The sequence below is a fragment of the Thermobia domestica genome, chromosome 6, assembly GCF_964235325.1.
Source record: "Thermobia domestica chromosome 6, izTheDome1.hap1.1, whole genome shotgun sequence".
In the NCBI taxonomy this organism is placed as follows: domain Eukaryota; kingdom Metazoa; phylum Arthropoda; class Insecta; order Zygentoma; family Lepismatidae; genus Thermobia; species Thermobia domestica.
In genome coordinates this window covers 83,795,227-83,814,655 of record NC_137459.1, presented here as the reverse complement: position 1 = coordinate 83,814,655, position 19,429 = coordinate 83,795,227, and the positions used below count along the sequence as shown (strand labels likewise).

Genomic DNA, 19,429 nt, shown 5'->3' with positions numbered 1-19,429 from the left:
TCCAAACTTATTACGACGAAATGTCAAAATTAGTCATGAAGGTATTTCAGGAGTCCTATTATACACGCTGGATTGTAACGAGATTGCCTTCAGAAATAGTAGTCTGTGCATAGAATAAGAGAAGTATTTTGATTTTCTGCAGAAAATTTGTTCTTGTGGGCACGGGCCCTCCCCCGATAAAATATGGCAGATGTCGCTAAAAACAAGAACAGGCGAAGAAGAATGTATACAGAGATGCAAGAGTAAAAAGCAAAAACATGGTTTGTAGTACAACATACACACTTAAACTCAGAGCTTTTTTACTCTAATCTGTGAGAGATTTACCAGTAATTACTTATTCTCCACTCCCTCTACGTACTCTAACACTGGCAGTCCTAGGGCCTACAGTGAAAATTAATTTAAAATTCTTCCAGTCCACTTGGCGCAACTCCTGTATTATACAGTGTGTTTCAAAACAACACCGACAACGTTTGGGAGGTGCTTCCTGACACCAAGATAAGACGAATAGTGTAGACCTACCTGGGTGCACAAATGCTTCCTTTCGGAGTCATAGGCTGCTGAAAACATGAAAAAATGAACTTTAAAGGTCCATAGCTCCAGAACTATGGGATCTACCGTAGTCGGGACAAGATTTCACTTAGGAACTAGTATGTGCCCTATCCAGAAACCCATGTTTTAGAATCCTGCGGTACTTCCGCAACAATTTTTTTCGAGGTAGTTAGTGAGCCAAACTTCCTCTATAAAAAATGTTGCGTGAGTATCTTAAGATTCTGAAACATATATTTTTGGATAGCGCACATATTAGTTTCTAAGTGAAGTCTTGACCCGACTACGGGAAGTCTCATAGTTTTAGAGCTACGGACCTTTAAAGTTTTTAATGTTTTCGGCAGTTTATAACTCCGAAAGGAAGTATTTGTGCACCCAGGTTGGTCTATACTTTTGTCTTCTCTTGGTGTCAAGAATCACTCCCAAATGTTGTTGGTGTTGTTTCGAAACACTCTGTATATGTGTATATGTATCGATCTATCAAGGTGGCCCTCACTGACCTGTCAGGTATGATCTGTGGCAGGGTGGAAAAAAATCATGATTTTTTTCAAAAAAAATAATTTTTGTTGATTTTTTTTGATTTAAATCGATTTTTTTGATTTAAATCAAATCTTTTTCTTCGTACAATGTAAGTTGCGAACTGAAGAAAAAACATTAGGAATTAGTATTAAATGTTAATTATGCCATTTAAGTGAAAGTATTGGGTTTTAATTTTGAATTAATTCCCAATCGTTAACCTATTTCAATCCCAAACAATGTTTCTTAAGCATTAAGGAAAAGGTACAGCAATGTATATCAACATGACACTTTTCTTTTCACGAAAGTTACTGATATTTGACAGCGGCATATTTTTAAATAATTGGAACTAGCTAGCGGCACGAAATACATATAAAGCACATAAATTTCGCCTAAAATTAACTAACTCACTCTATGACCTGTGGAACCCGGAGGTTCAAGCCATGTTCACAAAAGCTCTCCTGACTTCTATCCTTAGTCAACTGAATCCAGTTTCTATTTTGTATTCTTATTTCTGCGAGATCCATCTTAATATTGTCCTCCCATCTGCGCCTAGGTCTTCTAATGGTCGTTTTCCGATTGGACTTCCAGTTAAAACTTTGAAAGCGTTCCTACTTTCTTCCATTCTCGCTACATGTCCTGCTCACCTGAGCCTCCAAGATTTGATGACCCTAACAATGTTTGGTGAATGGTATAAATTATGCAGTTCCTCATCATGAAGTTTTTGCCATTCCTCATTTCCGTTCCTTTGGGTTCCGAATATTCGTTTCAGAATTTTATTCTCAAATACTTTCAGTCTGCGTTCTTCCCTCAGCGTAAGCGACCATGTTTCACAACCATACAGCACAACAGGCATAATTAGCGTTTTATATATTTTAAAGCTTCAAATTCCTCGACACAATTCGCGACGATAAGAGATTTTGAACTGAATAATAACACGAATTCCCTGCTTTTAGTCGATATTTAATTTCTTCGTGAATATCGTTTTCTCCGATGGCAGAACTTTCTTTGTCTTTATGCGATGAGCTTTTGTAAGTCAAAAATTTTCTGCAGGAATTCCAAAATAAAAAAAATCAAGATCAGTTCCAGCTGAAGAGACACTTGTGATTGTTAAAAATATGCTTTATGTGACGTGAAAAACAGTTCAAATGCGAGTTGTCCGTGCATTTAAGACATCTATACATAGCAGCCACGTTTTTATACTTTTCTGTTGGCTATTTTATTTCCTCTGACAATTTTTCCTGCACAGGCGCGGCAAATTTTCTGCGACCACATCGCAGATCGCGGCATATTCTGCAATGGGGTCAAGTATCCACTTTATCAAAAGTATTATTCGATATTTTAACGCATCCAAAATTTGTCGTATTACGATCCCGAGGAACTTCTATGTATTTAGTACATAAATTTCGCCCAAAATTTTATTTTATTTTATTTTATTTTTTTTAGGAGAGGGGATCGGACCACTCTAAATACGCCCCTATTATCTGGGAATAAACAAATAGACATGAACACAAAAGAGTTTTTATCTTAAATGTCCATGGTGATTTCCCCATTGGAATAGAAATTTTAAAAGCCTGTGTTACAAAGAGAAGAAAGCAGGGTTCACAAGTAACACGTTCAAACGGGATTTTCCCTGATCGTTCCTTACATAATACTCGTTTTCATACTGTGCTTACATACATTTGAGTCTCATTGCATTATGATTATCTTCCATAATCGAAATAACAGAAGAGAAACGGGATTTTACTTACTTTCACTTTAAATTAATTCATTTCGGAATTTGATTTAAATCAACGATTTTTATTAAAAAAATCAAGTGATTTAAATCTTGATTAAAATCGTGATTTAAATCAGACTGATTTAAATCAATCCACCCTGATCTGTGGTACTTCAAGCATGCATTCTGGCCTGTAATTTACCAGGAACTAGAGGTTGAGGATGAAGTGGACTCCAATGTTGGGAGGACATTGCAATGTGGAAGGCAATTTCATTTAACAAACTATGACACCTGAAGTCTAGATACCATGCTGTTTCTCTTTTGATTCCCAAAATCAGTTCTTAAAGTTTTGACAGATCGTGTGCATAGTTACGTGTTGTAAACACCTTGCTAATTGTACATAAGCATAGAAACAGTGTACATCGAGTAGTGTTTGTATGTAATGCATTTCCGTAACAAAGTTTTCACAGTAATGATAGTATTTAAAAAATACAAGCACAGTGATTTCTTACACTACGCACATCAAACCACAGCAACCTGTCTACAAATATCACACATTGGCATACTAGTCGTATCGAAAGAATACTCCACAGGCATCTGAAACTTTGCTGGTCTGTCCGTTGTATAACCATCCCATACTAAGCGTATTTGAAGACATCTGGTTGTCGTGGCAAGGAGAATTGATTATGCGTCAATGATTGTAGTTTTATGATATTGTCCCGTAAATGTAAGTGAATGTCGGACCGTTGTAAGATCACAACGTCAAAAAAGCGTCGCACAAAGATCTTACACAAGCGAGAAAATATACATCCAGTGCTTGTGGTTTTCAGCTTAGTCCCTGTAGTATTGTGAACAGCGTTGTATCCTTTTCGCTCGGCTCAACTTCGCGTAATGCGTTTTCACAATGACCACTCCACGCATCTAATAGCAGGATAGTGTTCCATTGCGTTGTAGGAAGATACACTTGAGCAAACCATATTCCTTTGTAAGTTTGCCGGACTTCGAGGCAGAGGGCGAAACACAGTCCAGTACTTTTGGACCAAACTCACTTTTTGGCTCCTTCAACCAAGAAATAACGGTGAGAACAAAGTCCCATTCGCGGATATTATAGTTTGGATGGTTTAACTGTGTGTCATAGCACTCACGGATTGTACAACTGTGTCATCTGTTTTCATAACCCGTTTCTGTCCGAATTATACACATTACTCGAACCTTATTGCAGTATATAGTGTTTCGCAATGTTCACGAAGATACTAAGATTCTCGTGGAGTCCTGGTCCCTGCTGCATGTGCAGTAGAAATAAATTTTGGAACTTTACGCGACACAATGTTGTGTCTCCTTTTCAACTGCCACATCCAGGTAGGTGATGCCGAAAATGGAGTGCCTTGTCTGCTACTAGACTGGATAGCCCATTTCCAGAGGTCCACATCATGTATGGAAAAGTATGAGCGTAGAGCATCTATAAATGTACACTCATGTCCAAAAATATTGTCGCATATCTATAAATATGTTGTTGTAGGAATATAATTTGATAACGAATTCGCCCGGTATTTCTTATAATGTTAGTATGTGTATAATCGGCAAAGACATGTGTGTGGCAAATTTCATGTCTAAAGAGCAGCAAATAAGAACAGGAAAACGAAAATAAAGTTTTCTTCTCCATTTAGCAACATTTTGTTTTATTCATTCTAATTTTCGTATTTATAATTCTTTTCCTGTGAAATTTACCACAAATATACATTTCCCGAATATACACATAGTATCAGTGTTAAAAGTGCTCTGCAAAATCATTATCAAATTATATTCTTACAAGAAGACAGTTATAGATAATGCGAATCATTTTGGATATGAGTGTACGTAGAACAAACTGTGACACTTTCTCTACCCCGTCTGTCCGTGTTTATCAGTTTGTCAAATCGTACTAACTGTTATCTAGACCTGACTTTTCTGTATTTGGATTGGATAACTCCCACGGACAGAGGTCTTTTGTTATTATTATTCTACTACGTAAAGGCGTTCCGTTTATACTCTAGGATGATGTCGTCATCAAATGCATGCCAGGGCCAGTATACCCTTCCACATTGTCCTCTGGTAAATAACATACGTCGTCCAGTTCTTTTCTTCCATCGTAATTCGCGAGAGCTAACGTTGTAACTTGTTCAGTCTGTAACACAGCTCCTTTTTCCATCAAATCGTCCAGCACACGTTGTAGGACATTTCCTACATATCTTTCCTGCGGTGTAATTGGTGTATCCGGCAGATGTATTACTTTAAATGCTAAATGCAGTAACGCGATAACATTTGCAGGATTAATTGCAACCATCTTCACGTCTTTGCAGCTCCTTCCTGTGATTACTGTATTATTTACGAACCATGTAAAATTTCCGGTGCATCGTTGTGTATACTTGTTAAAAGCTACACGTAATCAATATACGCGTGTGTGAATACCTTTTATGAATTTCTTTTGTTTTTCACACAGTGAGTGAACAAACCCATTTCTTCATACTTACCATGTTCATTATCGTATCAAGTATGGCTGATGATATGTGCACATACAAGAAATTTCACTTCGTTACATCATGAACAGTCACTAACACGTTGAGTACGTTTGCAAAGCGTCTTGAGCTTTCCCTGTTGCACATATAGTTTGAACATACAGATATTCCGTATCGCAACTTGTGTCACATGCAGTTATCAGGAAGAAAAAAAAAAAGGTGCAATTCATGCATTGTCAACACCACAAGGTACATAATTACGTAAAAGCACTTCAGATCATATAGAGAAGAGAAAAATAACATTAAACTTTTGCAATAGTCACATTATTTCCCTGCTTGTACATTCTTCTTTCAAAGGAAATAATCAAACGACATGTTAGCTTTGATTAGGTTCTATATGTATCGTGAACTCTGACTTTCGGTGTTGTCACAGTTTACCGGGGATTTGTGGCAACGAGAACAGTTTTCCCTTGGAAAAGAAGCTTATGCACGTAATTTATGTCTAGTATCTGTTTCAAATTACTTTCACACTGTGCAAGTGCTTGTACTTCTGGCATCACACATTTCCTGTTATCACATGTCTTCATGTTTCGAGGTGCCTCGGCCCCTTATATGTTTTTTTTTTTTTTCAGGATTGACTACTACATCCATCTGCCTTTCTTTTAAGTACATTATGTAGCCGCTTCTGGCTATCTTCCGTCCTCTTCATCCGTCGGTAAGGTGTCAGTTGCTACAATTTATCAGTGGGCTTTTGCCACCAATAACTGTTTTCCGCAGAAAATTCAAAATATTTTTCTTGTTTTACGCATATTGTCTCTCAGCACAGTTTTATTACAATCATGTATATACTTTAGGTTCTTCTGCACTACCTCCATTACTAATTTTGATATTTCGTGGTAATAAGTTTGGAGGGATCTCTGCCCCACTCAATTTTTTTTTTTCCCAAAGAAAATACAAAACCCATCTTTCTTATTTTACATCTAGTATATGTCTGTGCAATTTAGTTCGCTTCGGATTATTTGTTTGGCGTCAGTTTTCAAAACTTGGGGCGAGGGCTCTTACTCCCAAAAGCCAGTTCTCCGCAGAAAATAAAAATCACGTATTCGCTTATTTTATATATAGTATCTCTCAACGTAGTTTCGTTACAATCCTCATGTACTTTAGGACTTCCGAACTATATTACTAATTTTGACATTTCGTGGCAATAAGTTTGGAGGGACCTCTGCTCCACTCAAACGTTTTCTGAAGGAAAAAAATGAAACACGTATTCCATTATTTTACGTCTACTATATCTGTGCGCAATTTAATTCGCTTCGGCGTACTTTTTGCTGCGTTTTTGGAGTCAAGTAATATATATATATATATATATTTTCCGTGAGAGCTGCCTCCAAGAACAGTTGTTTCGAAAAGAAAGAAAAAAAATATTCGTTTATTTCATCTGTAGTATCTACCTGCCAAATTTTAACAAAATCGGCTTGGATGACTAAGTTGATGTTTCTTGTCAGAATGGCTGACCTGAAACACCTTTTACACTTTTCGACCGAGTTTCCACCTTGAATTGAACCAGGGACCGCTCGCACTAGAGGCGAAAGCGTTAGCGGTTCAAGGAGTACATCTATTTGAAATTTATAAAAGGTGAAAATTGAAACCTTTAGTATGACATCTCTTGATTATGCACTTTATACTAAAGTGAACATATGATTAATGAAAGTGAATTAGTGTGGAAGAATTTGTAGAATGAGAATGTAGGAGCAAACTGGAGAATTCAGAAAAAAGCTCAGACACAATATTGTCCACCACAAACCCATATGGCCTGTAATCGAACCAGGACCCCTTCACATCAAAGATGAGCGCTCTTGCACCGAGCTACCTTGCCTCTGCCCCTCTTAGGAGCCGCAATTGTAAAACCCCGTCTTATTTTCCGCGCAGGAATCAATCAAAACATTTGAACAAAATTTGAAATTTCCAGGTCCAACAATTTCGAGCAGCTTATGAACGTTAAAAAGAAAAATGTGCGCTTAGTGTTTTTCCTGTAGGGCCCGCCTCGTATTTAAACAGAACAGTTGAATGAAGTTTCAGAATTCCGTGCACTACAGTTTCGGAGGTTTGGTCAACGTCAGAAAGAGTGGTCAACGTTTACCTTCCGTAGTTGTTGTACTTCGTAAAACTCCGTCTTATCCTCAGTTTAGGATTCAAGGAGAAAATTTGTACAAAATTTCAAGTTAATATGCTCAACAGTTACGGAGATCGGGCGAACGGAGAAAAAAATTTCAAGCACTTAAAAAAAAATAAAATAAAATAAAATAAAAATCTTTTCATAGAAGCTATATTTCGCAAATTCCTGGATCATCCTTCGCCTAGAGTTCAAGAACATTTATGCAACATTCCAATTTTCTCCGTTCTTTGGAAAATCTCACCCTATCTATACCCTAGTTTCAAGAAGGATAACAATTCCATTAATTTCTGGTTCCTACATTTAATAGTTCTGGATATCTGATGAACAATAAAGTTACTTTCAGGGCCTCCTTTCCCACTTTACTGATCGCATTTCGCGAAACCTCATCTTATTTACAACCTAGGATTCTAAAAATGTAAATAAATAAATAAATAAATTGAAGTTTGTAGGCCCAACTGTTTCTGAGTTTCAACTATATTACTATATGTGAATTGGTGAATGGTTCAGTACATTTACTCTTATATAGATAGCGGTATATGCATTCACTAAAACAATTAGAGAAGCAAGCCAGAAAACGCAAAAATAACCGAGGGAAATTGAAAATGATTGTGAGGGTTGTTGCTGTGATCACTAGAATGAACCTATGCTGAGTGATCAGCACGAATTAACCCTAGAAGTGATTTATGCATTTGAAAGAGGCACATACAAGAATACATCACAGTAACATGGCAGAAATTGATATTTGCAGAACAAATCACATCTGTAATAAAGTGTATGGTCCTTCCGAACGACAACAAGTGTTGCACATGTTTGACATTTAATTGGATCAGGTTGTCGTGAGACGATTCCCAACTTCTACGGCTGCTTTTCAAGTATTGCAGAATTGCAGGTGGTGATGGTGGTGGCAGCAATAAGTCTCCCTACTGTATCCCAGAAATACTCAATCTCATCGCTGTTAAGAGTACCGTTGCGCATGATCTGCAGGGCTGTGCGTCGTCCGGTACTGATCCCTTCGTACCCAATTATTCCATCACTTCCACATTGCGATACTTCCTGCACATGAGATGGATAATTTTGAAATCCCTGTTCTCTTCAGACGTGTCGATTGTCTGACTGTAAACTGAAACTTGATTCGTCAGAGAACAGAATAGTACTCCACTCAATATGCTCCAACTCATTATGTTCAACATCCGAGTTTCTGCAGCCGTACGTTGTTGGCGGTTAAAGGTAGACAACCCATCATCTTTCATATATAAAGGCTTCCTTTTCGCAGCCGATTGTGAACAGTTTGAATTGATACCCTGGATCCAGTTGCCAGTACAAGCCCACATGTAAGTCAGGTGGACTTTGCCACCTGTTTCTCCGAGCTTATAACACCAAGTTAGGGTTTTTCCTTGCTGACGTTGTCTGTAGGCCATCTTGTTCTACCCTCCGACATATTGTTCCCATCTGTTGAAAGCCAGAGTTTGGAACTGACACTGCGAGACATTCCGAAGACCCCAGCTACCACACTTTCTCTCTCCCCAGTTTCAACCGTACTTATGGCCCTCCATTTGGGCTATTCAGCACAAATGCATTGCAGTGATCAAGGCAGCAACATTCAAAGTCAAATTTGGAGTTCATTATTGCTTTTTCTGGCTTGCTTTCGTACTATATATATAATATGCTCTGTGTTGACGCAAGTCATTTACATTTCAAAAAGCTTGTTTTTTTAGTATTACGATAGCTTTTACATTTAGACTACAGTTATTTAGTCTTAAGAGGTAATTTGTTTGCATACATAAAAATCTCAGAACCACAAGTGTTGAATAGCTATAGCGAATGAATTTATATCCTTGTTTACGATTTTGTTTTAATCAATACGTAGACAAGTAGAATAATTATTAATTGAGAGGTTCGGTGGAAAAAACATCCTATGTCACAAAATATTTTTTCTTAGAAATAGATTAAGCTTGTAGAAATTTACACGTGATTATTTAGAGGTGTTTCATTCGGCTGTATTTAAAAATAGACATTAGAACCTTTGATGCTGAAAAACGTACGTGTATATTGTTAGGAACTGCCAGTTAGGGGAAAATACTTAATTTCCAGAAAATGTCATATATATATATATTCCCTGCTGAATCCGTTAGTTATAAAATGACTCTTAGATTAGCGCTTTTTACAAGTATAATTTTCTTTTAGTTCCCACTAGTGTTCTTCGAGAAATGTGCAAACGGCATGTTGAATATACAACTCCAATCCAGATCCGAATAGCAGTTGGCACTTACAACGTCAATGGAGGAAAGCATTTTAGAAGCGTCGTTTATAAAGATGTATCTTTGGCAGATTGGCTTCTTGACGCACCTCGGATGTCGAAATCACAGTGTAAGTGTTCTTTTTCCTTTCATAGTATTAATTTAGCTGCTACATTGCATGCTGCTTAATATTACCTTCCTACAGTTAAAGGTGTTTTCGAGTTTAGCGTTCCTTTCCAGCACAAAACCTATACAAGATATAGATTTCCATCTGAAGATGGGATCCAAGCCACACGAGCTTCCACCGGAAATCGAACTCGCCTCTCATGTACCGAAGGCGAAGACGCTAACCATCAAGTTGATAAGGCAGCAAAGATTATTGTCAGCCATTTGTCATTATGAATTTTTGTTAAAATTTCTTTGAGGTATTTGTGTGGATTTCCTGCCGGAGAAAGTAGATATTTTGACGGAGGAATTTATACTTTTGACGAGCAATGTGACCCAGTTTTAATTCACTGTGCTTTTCATTAGAATAAAGGGAACTTGGCTATGACCAGTTATTAAAATACCCACCATTTTCTTCAAGTTCAGATAGACATAGGGGCAAAAACATGTTTCCATCAGTTTGGAAGGTGATTGTTTCTTGACTTAGATCATTTTATTTTCTACCTGAGACACTTCCTTATTAATCGAATTTGACGAAAGCCGAATATGTGACTGCAAATGAACTCCAAAAAGATTCTATGTAGAATACTTGAAGAAAAATGTTAGTATTTTATTAATTTGTTTTCTGTTTCACACACACATTTTCTATGGAATATGTGGTACGTAAAGTCGCACTCGAAAGCAGAATTGTCATTAATTTCTCAGTGACCATTGACATTAGAATATAGTGCTTCTTGTCTTCAATTTAATCAGTTCTTCATTATGGTGAATTAATATTTGCATCTTTTTAGGAAATAAAAGTTTATTAGGAGTCCACATTTGAGCGAGACTGTACAATGCCAATGAGCAAAGGTTATTTCGAAATTAATAGTTTTGCAAAAATATGCGATGTAATTTGCTTTAGCACAAGATTACTAAATCAGTGTATTGAAGTACAGAATTTAGTGAAGCGACTTTACCACTCACGGTTAACTGTTAAATTCCAAGTGGGTTTTCTGAAAGTTGAGATCTAGCCAATCATAATATTGCCAGTAATATGCCACAAGTAACTTACTACAAGGGGCTTGTGAAAAGTTCGTAGACCAACTTAGAAAGAGTGCATGTGAAATTATGTAATTTTAGTTATTCTACATATTCCTCTCGAAGTTCAATACACTTCTTGCAAGGTGCTTCAATTTTTGCAGACTAGTTAAAAAAAAAAAAAAAAAATCTGAAGGTTGTTCCTTGCAAGATTGTTCCGTAGCACTAATCACCTCCTTATCTGATCTAAAATGGCATTTTTTCAAGTGTTTGAGTTTAGGAAATAAGTAATAGTCTTCACGGAGCTAGATCTGGGGAATAAGAATAATAATCGAGACATTGAAACCCTAGATCATGCAATATCAGTTGTGTTTGCAGTTCTTGAAGGGCAGGGGCATTGTACTAAAGGAACAGAATTCCTTTTCTCGATTTTCCGCGGCTTTGTACATTCAATTTGCCTTTCAGTTTTGTTTGTAATGCAGAGTAAGACTCTATATTAAATGTCTGACCCTTGTGCAAGGTAGTCTTATGAGTATGACTCCATTCTTATCTCAGAAGAATGTTGCAAACACTTTCCCAGCCGACTTCTATCTCTTGAACTTCTTGGGACAAGGGGAACCTGAGTGCCGCCAATCCATTGAATGTTGCTTTGTTTTAAGATTGTAGCGGTACAACTATGTTTCGTACTTGGTTACTATTCATGACAGAAATTAGTTGGCATTGCGGTCAAAATGGGAGAAGATTTACTTCGATGCCCTCATTCTTTCATTTTTTGGATCTGTTGACAGATTTTTGCGAACCCATTTTTGCCGAGAGCTTGTGCGTTCTCAAGTCATGAATTATGCTACCAACGCGTTCCCGAGAAATGCCCATAATCTCTGTCATACACTTTTTTCTGAAATTCTGCGATTTTGAAGAATAATATCATAAATTTCATCCACGATTTCGAGGACAGTGACTGTTTCTAGTCTTCCCGCACGTGGATTATCATCTGTTGAGAAATCGCCACATTTAAACGGTGCCACCCACTTCTTCACCACTATATATGACTGAGGAGAGTTCCATAGTGTTCCACTGATTTCCTCATGAATTTACTTCGGGGATTTTTCTTGGTGGAACAAGATTTGATGACAGCTCTGATCTTGATGATCGTGAAATTCGCTGGTTAGGCGCACATGATCACTTCAGAAGCTTGGAAAAACAAAATAAAAAATTCCGTTATTAATATAAAAATTTGTCATACATACAGAGATAAACTCTTTAAAACTCTACAATTTCATCATTCTATCTGCACTCCTTCTGGATTGAGCTACGAATTTTTCAGCAACCCCTCGTATTAAATTGAAGGTTTTAGTTTGACTATGTTCTAGTCGATGTAAAGGGGGCCGCGGTGGCTCAGTGGTAGAGCGTTCACTTCTGGTGCACGTAGTCCTTGGTTGATCTCAGCTCGCTCCAAGTGAACTTTGTGGTGGACAAACACTGTGTGCGTTTGTTTTCTCCTGGTTCTCCCGTTTCTTCCCACTTTTTTAATTCCACCATTTCCGACACTTCTCATCATCACCGTCTCTTTTAGCCTAGCCCTCATAATTGTGGGACGTAAACCTTATTCAATATAAATAATCACGCATATGGTACTTAAACCAAATTTCAGGTTAACTAGATGTATTTTTGTCACTCTTTCTTAAAGGTACGATTAAACAGAACTCTCGTCATTAATGATGCTTTTCATTAATATGCTCAATCATTGTGCAGAATGTTGACGGTATCAATTTTATCTTCGTGAGTTACAAGAGGCAAACGTGAAAAACCAAAGAAACGCAGAAGAGATTCATGGTCTTAAGTTGTAAGAAGCGAACGTAAGAAAGTGAACTCATAAGCGATTCGCTAACGTTAATCTCAATATATATATATTTTTTAAATTCTTGTTTCTTCAATATGTTTAAAGATAATTTTTTACATTATTAATTGTTTGCTAGATGTATTTTTTCTCAAAGCCGCACATGTACCAACTGTTGTTTTCTGTTGTTACAGCCTTGGTAGATGTAAGTAATGTCCCAGAAGACAACACACCAGTTGACATCTATGCAGTGGGATTTGAAGAAATTGTAGATCTGAATGCTAGCAATATAGTAGCTGCAAGGTATGTTCTTATATTACTCACAAATGTGAATTCTTAACATAATGATTTTTAAGTATAGCCGGGCATCTTTCCATTATTTTAGTCACTGGCTTCTCTATTAAAATTCTATGCACGTATTATTTCATGCAAGCGACATATCTTGTTAGTCTTACATAGCTCGAATTAGCCATTTGCATTATATTCGATATTTCGTACATAGTGTGGATCATGTTTGTTCATTCCATCTTGCTGCTAATACTTCCTTTAAACGTTTCTTCTCGTGATCCCTCAGCCTTTGTTTATCCTTGCTTCTTAGCTCTGATCTTTCACGTCATATTCGTATAATACAACGAGCGAAATTAATACATTACTTATTTCCAGAGTTGGCTGGTTTAAACCAGCTGTTAAAAAAAGAAACTGGTTTAAACCAAAAAACGAAAAATGTTCGTAAAAGTGTAAGTGTTTATAAAATCTTGATGAACACACATTTGTGCGTTATCACGTTTCACTCCCGTATATTATTCGTATTATATTCAGACCTAAATTCCCCATTCATTACTCAAAAAGATTATACCACAAAAGCAACTTGTTTATATATATATATATATATATATATATATATATATATATATATGAGTTTATAAATGTTTTGTGATTTTTTTTTGTAGTTGTTATTGTTATGTAATTGCAATCAAAGAAAAATTCTAAATATTGTTTCGTTTCAATGTTTACTATTGATAAAATACATCGAAATGCCGTGCTTTCTGTGTGTGTGTGGGGGGGGGGGGTCATACAGACCCCATGAGAGGCATTTAGTGAAATGAGAAGTATCTTTGGTATCTATTTATGTATAAATGAGTCTGAGCCAAAATGGATTCAAATAATTCGTATTGTTATTCACTTTTCTTACTGATATGCAAATTAAGTCGTCGTATTTCTTTAATTTGGACCAATAAAAGTCGTTGTTCACTAACTTGAACTAAATTAGTTCTTCTGTACTCCGTAGTACTTTGAAATTGTCCATATGTAATTCTGTATAATGGTTTCACTTGTGCAACTATTTATCTTTTTGTCCTTCTGAAATGACTCTTGACAGTTACATTAAGAAGCATGTAAAGATCAGTACAATATATTTTTATCAGGATTACTTCGTGAGTGAGTCGGCAGACGTATCGCATTTGTGGGCAATTAGTTCTGGTTCCGAGTTCAAATGGAGGACAATTTCTCTCGGATGTAACTCGAGAAGCGGTTTTTATTCCGCTTTAAGCTTATGCGACCTCTTCCAGCATAACCCGGTTGTTGCATAATAACATCAAGGCGAAACAAACTTATTTCTGTCCATATATGGTATGAATATATAGAGCAAATTATTTAAACAAAAAAAAACCTGGTTTAACCCCCCCCCCAAAAAAAAACTAGTTTAAACAAAAAACTTTTTTTTTTGTTTTTTCAATAAAAACAATTGTTTTTGCCAACCCTGCTTATTTCTATATATATACACACACACAGATGGTTGTCACCATAATGGAAACACCTGCAGAACAGTTTTAATTTGTCGTGGAATTAAAGTATATATATCACGAATGGTTTCCACAGGGATATTGCACCATTTTTCTTGTGTAGCACTCAGTTCCGTCAGTGAGGGTGAAGAAGTTTATATGCTCCTGAATCTCAGCTTTAGAACTGAGTACTGGTGTTCAATAGTGATGCAGTTATGCTGACCGTAAAATAGCCTCTCAACGGATCCAGTTCTGGTGGCTTGCCACATTATCATCTTGGAAAACTGATCCATGGGTCAGAAACATCTCGACTCTAAGGTGTCCGTGGTCACCTAAAATGTGCACAAATCACTGGCAGTAATTCGTTAGGGTGTCTATCGGTCACGAAAGAGTCACGATATCAGAAAACGGTCATGAAAGTCAAGAAATTTGGGTTTTGGGTCACATTTATATATATATATATATATCTGTACAAATACAGATTGGAAAATTTTGTTCTATAAAACGTCAAAATTCACCACCACAAGTGTCTATGATCGGCTTTAGACGCTACCAATTCGCAAGCAAAGCACGCTTCTGTCACATACATGAAAATTCGGCCTAATTCGCACCCAGATTAGCTCTTGAGAATGTTACGAACATTTATGGTTTGGGAAAGAAAAGGTTACGAAATTTCATTTTGGAATTTTAGTAGACACGGACGAATTGTCCTGTAAATATAATCACAAAATTCATGAAAAATAGGAAATTGCTATTCACAGCGTCATAGGGTCCCCACCATGTCTCGCGGTAAGGAGGAAAGCGTTCGAAACATAAGCTTCTTTAGGCATCCAACATACATAAACACGGCCTTTTTGTTGGAAATAAGGTGAAAGAGAACTCACTAGACCATATTACACATTTGTGGTCATCGGTAATTCACTTCGCATGCCCTTATCACTATTTTCTTCATGCTACAACGTTGTTGACGGTGATAAAACTGCAGCCGAACCGCGAATACACAAGTTGTGCAACTCGCGTTGGACTGTGATTGTCGCAATAGAGATCCTGTCACTGCATTACCACCGTCTTGCTCCGCTTCAACATGCCTCCACCCTAACCCATCTGATGTACTGCATACGATCATATAACACACCACTAACATGTCTAGATGCTGCACACGCACCCTGTGTATAATTAAGTCATACATCGTGCTGCAAATTGAAGGTGTTTTCATTATTTTAATAATTATCTTTGTTGTATTCACTTTTAATTTCTTGAACGTTTGGCCATCCATAGCCTTCGGAAGGCGTTTAGTTCAATTTAGTATCTTCGATATGAATTGCAATGATTACAGGCTTTTAAACATCGTGTGCGTGAGTTTGCTCGGGCTCTCTCATTTTCTTCCAATATATTCATTCCACCATCTAATTCATTATCATCATCGTCGTCTCCTTTAGCCTACACATCATAATGGTGGGGCGTAAAACTGAGACTAAAAGTTCTTTATTTATTAGCAGCATGTACTTTCTGGAATTAATTTCTCCACTTAATTTCCAGCTAATATAGGAGTTACCACTATGTCTGAGTATTTACATTTGTTCAGTTCCTCCATATCATTATTGACTGTTTTTATTATTATTATTATTATTATTATTATTATTATTATTATTATTATTATTATTATTATTATTATTATTATTATTTTCCAAATTATCGTCTCGACTTAGTCAGACATTTCATTTTATCTCATGGTAATGGACTATTTATTGAACATATATTACAATGTGGACTGCTTTCTAGCAGCAGATGCATAAATGTCGAATGGAACATTATTATTATCATCTGTATTCACATCATGTAATGCAACTTTTTAATTTTGTAACTACAGTCGTAATAGATGTTTCTTAAGTTACCAAATGTTAACCCTTTCAGGTTAAGGTATCAAGGAAAGGTGATTAAATATAAGTCGTATCTAATTATGTATTTCGTTGTTAAGGCCATCCTTGCAAGCATACGTACAGCTCTCTTTAAACAAGTCTGATTAGGTAGCAGACATTTCTTTACTACTTCTTTACTTTCGGGTTGATTCCCGTTCCCGTAACCACGTTCCTTAGATTGCACGGTTAACTTAATAGTACTACTAAAGTTCTTTCGTAACCACACGTAACCAAGAGTTCTCTCTTCTCTTGTTAATACCCAAGATAGTAGGTAAGTAATAAGTCAAACACGAACCAAGAAAGGAATGCATAAACCAGAGGCAACGTAAACCCAAGTGGGGCCCGGAGCAAGGGAAGCTAATCTATAAACTTGTGAAAGCAATTTGGGCAGATTGGATTGGCATTTATTTTTATGGGGCTTATGTACAGTACAATCTGCATAAAAGACTCTATATTAATACGTGAGACGTTGTTCCAACTACGGTACCACAATCTCGATAATCTATTTTTGCGTAATATATATACAGGCGTGGATCTAAAGGGGAGCTAATAGGGGCTGTAGCCCTCCCCTTGACACTTAGGTATACCAGGGGTGCCCACAAGGGGGGGCTATGACGCAAACTGCGTCATTGAAATATTTGGGGGGGGTTAAAATCTATATAAATATGTTTGATGAGGGGGGTAAAATTAATCGAAAAGATTATTTTTTCATGGAAGAACACCTACGGATAGACAATTGGGGGGGGGTGCGTCATAGACATAAGGGGGGGTGGGCACCACTGGGTATACACTGGATAAAATGGGCTTCAGTCCTGCTTTACACTGGATAAAGCTGCAAACTATGGCTTAGCCCCTCCCTTGATCATATCCTGGATCCGCCACTATATATATATTTCTTGTACTTTTATGGTGCTTATGAGTAGTAAATATAATCCACATAAATAACAATTAGGGATGTACCGATACCACTTTTTCTCCGACACCTGATACCAATATTGAAGAGGCCGATACTGCCAATACCGATAGTTTTTAACACGTTTCTTATATATTATCAGAAATTTTCAGAATAATGAAATGATCAACATTGTAATAGGGTATATTAGATATAAGGCCAAAATTTGACATAGAAAGACAAAAAGCAGAATTTCATATTAGGTTCCACACAAAAAATATATTTCCTCTAAATTTAATTCAGCTCACATAAAATGAACTAAAAAGTAGCAAATACTTATATAGTTTAAACTTAATTCTAAGTCAGTGATTGATATGTAGAGTGATAATGTACTTTGATAGTTACATTGTACTTACTAGTCTCTGTTATATACATATAATCAACGGCGTCGACTTCCCAAAATTTATGTTGGTCCATATAAATGGCTGGATGTGTTATATTTTTTCAGAGGAGTCTCAATTTTGTTTTGTTTTGTTTTGTTTTGATTGATTTCCTTTTAGTTTAAATCTTTTATAAACATTGTAATAAAGAGCTGTGCTGTGATAAAGTAAAATATACCTGTACTATAAGGGAAAGTTGGGGCTGCCCTAGCTCAGTCGTTAACACGGCTGACATAAACGCAAGAGAAACGGTTTCAAACCCGGGTCCAGTGTTAGGGATAAGTTATTGTAATGAATATTCTCAACATGCGTAATCGTAACATTAGGTGTATACCTTAAACAACTTCCATGATGCACAATGATTACAAGAGGTAATAATATCATCAACACGTTACTAAAAAGAAATACCTCATTCATACAAATTAAAATGAAAAAATCTACATAAAAGCAAATAATTTTAATGGTATTGCAGAAGGAACAGTGCAAGGATTTAATTGTGAACACAAACTACAAAATGACTAACTTAAGTGTGTTGGTTGGTTGCCTGCTGGTTGCTCAAATCCTCAAAATCCATAGTCGATGATGCTTCGTCGTAGATGGAAACAATAGTCAGATTTAGATTTGTAAGTTTTTTCTGGCTCATAGTGTAACTCAAGTACGACTTTATTAATTTCATTTTACTGAACACCGTGTATATGATGATACGACAGATATGGACATTATAATCAAAATTTGAAGTACAGTTGCCAAACTTAAACGCTTCAAGCTTCATGGAAGATATGTATATACAGGACGCCTTGTGTGAAGAAATCCAGGTTCTTTGTCTTCTTGTGCGCACCTTAGTGAACGAATGATGTATTTATAATCCGGGTATAATTCCTCCCCGTCGTTGTCATTGGGATACAATAATTCCGAATCAGAACATACTTGCAATCTTTCTTTACTTTCATCTGATTGCATTTCGACGAAGTCAACTGTGGAACATAGGTATTCAAACGAGTCATTTAGGTTTCTCATCTGGGGAAAAAAGGTTACGCATTTGTTGTCTCATTTCTTTCATAATTTTATTAATAAAGCTCTTCATTTCTGCTTGTGCACTTGCTCCTTTTCCAGACGTGCATAATCATCTACTGCGTGCTCCCACTATCACTTTCAGTTCTCTGCACTTTTCATCTGCTGTATGTATGACGTGCTTCAGCGGATTGAGCTTCCAAGTATTAAGTGTACTTAACTATATTATCCAGCTAGACAAGAGCATAATTGGAAGTAACATATTTAGATAGCAAACATTTTTGGTTCCAATCAACATATTGAAGAATTTCAGACCATAAATAAAGGACAATGAAGTTAAATTAACAGATGTTAAAAAGAAGATCCGTATCCTCTTGGGTATCAAATGTTTCAGTCGAGGTGTCACGCCGTTCTTCCAATACATCAATAGCCTAATCCAGTTGGCTGGAAAATATTTTCATTGCCTTTGCTTTTGAAGTTCATCGAGTGTCCATTCCACGTTTCAAACCAATCCTGACGTACTTTTGAAAAACACTCCACTAATGAATAGATCCAGAGAACGCAAACGTTCCATTGTTCCAAAGAAGGTGACTGCTAGAATATTAACGAGCGAAGAATATAAACCAAATTTGAACTACAGAATATTGGGAAGCCATTGTAGGTGGTCGTTGTACAGT

At 36.6% G+C, this 19,429-nt stretch overlaps 1 protein-coding gene across 1 annotated transcript in view; it reads left to right on the top strand.

The window, feature by feature from the left end:
* Synj (synaptojanin) overlaps positions 1–19,429 on the top strand; it is a 137,196-nt gene that overhangs the window by 65,315 nt on the left and 52,452 nt on the right. Inside the window, exons 11-12 of the mRNA XM_081761800.1 lie at positions 9,635–9,817; positions 12,904–13,012. Coding sequence (XP_081617926.1) covers positions 9,635–9,817; positions 12,904–13,012 — 292 coding nt within the window. The remainder of the gene's footprint in view (positions 1–9,634; positions 9,818–12,903; positions 13,013–19,429) is intronic.